The 5,000-nt window shown below is 41.2% G+C and overlaps 1 protein-coding gene and 1 pseudogene across 2 annotated transcripts in view; both read right to left on the bottom strand.

Moving 5' to 3' along the window:
* Positions 1–5,000, bottom strand: part of LOC113042671 (receptor-type tyrosine-protein phosphatase mu-like) — a 673,064-nt pseudogene that overhangs the window by 495,140 nt on the left and 172,924 nt on the right.
* LOC113042690 (LIM zinc-binding domain-containing Nebulette-like) overlaps positions 535–5,000 on the bottom strand; it is a 16,197-nt gene continuing 11,731 nt past the window's right edge. Inside the window, exons 5-7 of one of the 2 annotated variants that reach the window (XM_026201715.1) lie at positions 2,689–2,860; positions 2,452–2,546; positions 535–2,327 (exon numbers count right to left, since the gene is read on the bottom strand). In XM_026201715.1, the coding sequence (XP_026057500.1) occupies positions 2,148–2,327; positions 2,452–2,546; positions 2,689–2,860 (447 nt within the window). In that variant the 3' untranslated portion in view covers positions 535–2,147. The remainder of the gene's footprint in view (positions 2,328–2,451; positions 2,547–2,688; positions 2,861–5,000) is intronic. The other variant, XM_026201716.1, reaches the window with a different exon arrangement.

The raw sequence follows: 5,000 nt of genomic DNA, 5'->3' as shown, positions 1-5,000 counted from the left end.
GCGATTGAGGCGCTGGCGATGGGCGGGGCGTTCGAATGCCTTAAATTATTAAATAATATATATGAGCTCTTTTGTGCGTGTTTTCCATTTAATAAGTTCGATAGATTACCATTATAGCATTAATTAGGTGTAAAATAGTTTTCGAAGCTTCTACCGAGGCAACAATGTCACGTGATAGCTGTTACCTTGCTTAGCGCTTGTTTAGGATGATCCAATCACATTCTACTGAGATTACTTTGAGTGTTTATGTTTAAAAAATTTTTTTAAAGCTTTTCTGGGATGCATGCATGGGATTTGTCCATCAGAATAAATACATGTACATGATTATATGCTATTGTGAAACTGCCACAAAACAAACACCGTACTGTGATTTAAACGATTCTCAGCGCCTCCTACAATGCGTTCTTCAGTCTCACGCTGCGCATGCGCCACATCCTGCCAGCGCTGACGTCACACGCACAGAGACACGTCGCATTCGTTGAGATTCGCGCGTGCGCCCCACTCGCAGAGACAGAGCACCAATCACACAAAATGCTGAACAAAGCTTTTTATTCATTAAAATGTCAATAACTGTGGTACACTACAAGTTATATAATGTTAACAGAAGACAATGAGGTGGATAAATAGGTCAAAGTGACGATAAATGAGAGGATTTATAATAAAGTAAATAAAACCCTTCGATCCCACCATACTCCTGCGATCCGAACACATACAATCACACCCACAACCTGCTGATATTTAGCTTATAATGCATCCAGTGTCATGCATTTATCACGTACTTTACTCATCTTAAAATCTGACAGAACTCTGATTCAGAAAGAGTCGTTCTGAGGTGAATCACTGATTCAGACTATGTGAATCAGTGCAATCAGTAGAAAAGAAGACCTGACAGAGCTCTAACTGTCAGCAAATGCAACTGTTTACAGTCTAAAGATGATTGAATCAGCAGATCTGAACTGAATCATATAGACAACTGAACGAATGAATCGTTTGTCTGTTCGGTTCCTCTGTGAGTGATTGAGTTCACAAACACTGATCACATCAGACTCTGTTCATGCTGATCAAACGCCTGTTTGATGACAGATCAACATGTTACTCCAGTAAATAAACCAAACTAATGTGATTAATTAAAGCGAACATCACGTCTATGTGATGAACAGAACAGTGAGCCACTAAAGCTGGTCACATTTAACCATTAATCCTCTTCAGAAAACTTTTTTTAAAATCAAACATTAGAAAAAGAGTGGTTTCTACATATAGTAGATGATTGTTTTCTACATCACATGGCTTCTGTGCAGATCTGGACTGCTGACAAACAGTCGTATGTTAGAACATCATCAACCTGTTCAAGCTCCAGAAACTGAACTGATTAGTAAACGAACAACCTGAATTAACATCGCTTCAGAACTAGTCCCAGTAATGTGTGATGGCATCATAACGCTGGTGAAGAACATGAATCATTAAACAGATCATCAGTGTGACTACAGCCTCATTCAAATATCAATTATATAATTATGGATTATTATTAACCTCAGATAGATCAGATATTAATTCATCTGATTCTCATGAAGCTTGTTTCTGCCACAGAATAAAAATCATACAAAGTAACTGAAAATTTAAAATGTTTCTGCATAATTCAGACAAAAATTGTGAGAAAAAAAGTGTTGTTAGAAACTCAGAAGTGTTAGATATTTTGACTTTTTGTCTGAAGATTATGAGTTTATATCTCATTTCTGAGAGAGAAAAAGTCTAAATCGAGATATAAACTTTTAGTTGCAAGAAAAAAAAAGATCTGAAGGGTTCATTTGCAAAAACAGATAACTCGGTTTTTAACAGTTTTCGAAAATCATGTTTTTTCTTCAAGTGTATTCAAATTAATCTCAATCAAACTGTATTTGGGTTATTTTGATCAGGTTACAAATAACTAAATAAAAATACAGCTAAAACACAATAAATCAATGAAAACATAACAAAAAACATGAGTTATCTGTTTTTGCAAATAAATTGTTCATCTAAAAAAGCAGTTCCCTTTTTTAAAAAGTGTTATCTGTGGCAGAAGTAAGCTTTGGTGTGAGTATAATCAGATGATTGTCTGATCAGTGATGACAGACGCAGACAGAAGCTGTGTTCATGTGTGAATGATGATCTTAGTGCAAACACTCCACGTAGTTAGCCGGAAGCATGCCAGACTTTCCGGTGCGCTGGACCGTGCCGAACATCCATCCCTCGTCGATGGGCTGCACGTTAACGATCACGTCTCCGTCGCGGAAGGAAACCTCGTCGTGATCGTGAGCGGCGTAATCATACAGCGCCCGGTACACCCTCTGCTGGACACAACACTTGTGTGAATGTCACACAAATTCTAGTATAATACAAACAACTGTAGAGAAAAGTGTGTGTGTGTGTGTGTGTGATGAAGCGCAGTGTGGCGTGAGCTGTGTTTTCTCTCACCGTGTGAGGAGGAGAGCGAACGCTGCGGACGGCCTGCATGTGAGCGTGACCCTGCTGGTGCTGCGGAGCATGATGGGAGTGATGCTGGAACACACCTGCACAAACACAGTCCAACACTTTCATCTGCTCTCACTCACACACACACATAACAATATAAAACTAAAACCTCACATGAAGTTCCATAAAGTCAGAAAGAATCATATTAATATTAAAAATGAGTATTAGTGATGGACTGACCAGTGGCTCCTGCTGATCTACGGTCCATCTCAACCACCTGTGGCTGGACGCCATGGTAACCGTCGCCGGCGCCCATCAGCTGGTCTCCATGGAGATGTGCCATGTGTTGCTCATCGAGGGTGTGTGTGGCGCCTCGACCCCGCAAGCGCTCGAACTCCTCATGATACTTCGCCTGAGAGAGAACGTCACACACACACACACACACACACTTCAGGTGTGTGTTGCGGTGCGGTCTGGTCTCTGATAAGCCCATGTGTCGTCATGCATGTGACATGTCAGTCATGTTTTAATGTGGTCATGTCAAACACAGGCGTCACCATGGTCCTGCTTTCATAGAAACACAGTCTTGTGATTTCAGCGTGTGTGTGTGTGTGTGTGTGCGTAAACCTATTGGGCAAGTCGTGGCCTAATGGTTAGAGAGTTGGACTCGTAAACCAAAGGTTGTGAGTTTGAGTCTCAGGCCGGAAGGAATTGTAGGCGGAGGAAGTGTATGAACAGTGCTCTCTTCACCCACGACTGAGGTGCCCTTGAGCAAGACACTGAACCCACAACTGCTCCCTGGATGCCCACTTCTCCGGGTGTGTGTTCACGGTGTGTGTGCACTTTGGAGGGGATAAATGAAGATGGTCTCCATACTTGGTCACATGTCACGTCACTTTTATATTAGTATGTATGCATTTAAATGTACGCATTTAGCAGATGGTTTTATCCAAAGCGACTTTCAGTGCATTCAGGCTAACATTTTTTACCTATCATGTGTCCCCCTAGAATTGAACCCACAACCTTTTACACTGCTAACGCAATGCTCTACCACTGAGCCACAGGAACACATATGTATGTGTGTTGGTCAGGTGGAATCTGGCTGTGTATGAGCTCTCAGTGTGTCTTGGAGGGGTGAAGTTTCTAAGTCACAACTTCTTGCTACTGGGGTTCCTCAAGGCTCAGTACTTGGACCACTTCTCTTCTCCATCTACATGACATCATTAGGATCTGTCATTTAGAAGCATGGATTTTGCTATCACTGCTGGGCTGATGATACTCAGATCTACTTCTCATTCCATCCAGATGATCCGACGGTAGCTGCTCGCATTTCATTTCTGTCTGAGTGACATTTCTAGCTGGATGAGTGACCATGACCTTCTGCTCAACCTTACTAAGACAGAACTGCTGGTGGTTCCAGCTAACCCAACATTTCATCACAACTGTGTGTGTGTTGATCTGGCCATGTGTGTGAGTGTGTATCATATCAGGACACAACTCTGTATAATGACATGGGTATGACACAGGTATTACAAGGAGAGGGTGACTTATGAGGACATAAGCCATGTCCCCATTTCTCAAAACACTTATAAATCATACAGAATGAGTTTTTTTGAGAAAGTAAAAATGCACAAAGTTTCCTGTGAGGGTTAGGGTTAGGTGTAGGGTTGGTGAAGCGCCATAGAATATACAGTTTCTACAGAATAAAAACCATTAGACCTATGGGATGAACACACTTTACACAAAAACAAACATGTGTGTGTGTGGATGTGTGTCTGTGTGTTGATCTGGCCATGTGTGTGTGTGTGTGTGTTGATCTGGCCGTGTGTGTGTGTGTGTGAGTGTGTGTGTGTGTGTGAGTGTGTGTGTGTGTGTGTGTGGGTGTGTGTGTGCGTGTGTGTGTGTGTGTGTGTGTGGGTGTGTGTGTGTGTGTTGATTTGGCCGTGTGTGTGTGTGTGTGTGTATGTGTGTTTGTGTGTGTGTGTGTGTGTGTTGATCTGGCCGTGTGTGTGTGTGTGTGTTGATCTGGCCGTGTGTGTGTGTGTGTGTGAGTGTGTGTGTGTGTGTGTGTGTGGGTGTGTGTGTGCGTGTGTGTGTGTGTGTGTGTGTGTTGATCTGGCCGTGTGTGTTGGTTCTGCAGCCAAACGTCTGTGAGATGCCATATGGGCCGCTCCATGAGTCCTGCAGCTCCAACATTCATCATCACAACCGGATCATAACAATCCTCAACAACACAGAAGAGCTTGATTAATATTTCAGTCTCCAGTCATCTCAACACAAATATTGACTTGCATCTCGACTACAGGAAGACTATAAAACTACTTCAGAAAATGTTTAATTCATTTTTACTGATTTTAAAGATTTCAGATAACTGAATAAAACATAATCTTTGAGGAATTTCACTAAATCAGGAGATGGTTTTAATTCTTGTTTTAATTTATAATATTTCTGAATAGAGTAAAATCTTAAATAATGTTTTGAACTTTTACTTTAAGAATAAAACTGAAAAATGTTTATTAAAATAATTGTTATATTTTCACTTGATTATATTT

Source organism: Carassius auratus, chromosome 24 (genome assembly GCF_003368295.1).
Source record: "Carassius auratus strain Wakin chromosome 24, ASM336829v1, whole genome shotgun sequence".
NCBI classification, from domain to species: domain Eukaryota; kingdom Metazoa; phylum Chordata; class Actinopteri; order Cypriniformes; family Cyprinidae; genus Carassius; species Carassius auratus.
Note: the sequence above shows the minus strand (reverse complement) of the source record. Positions and strands in the feature narration are given on the sequence as shown.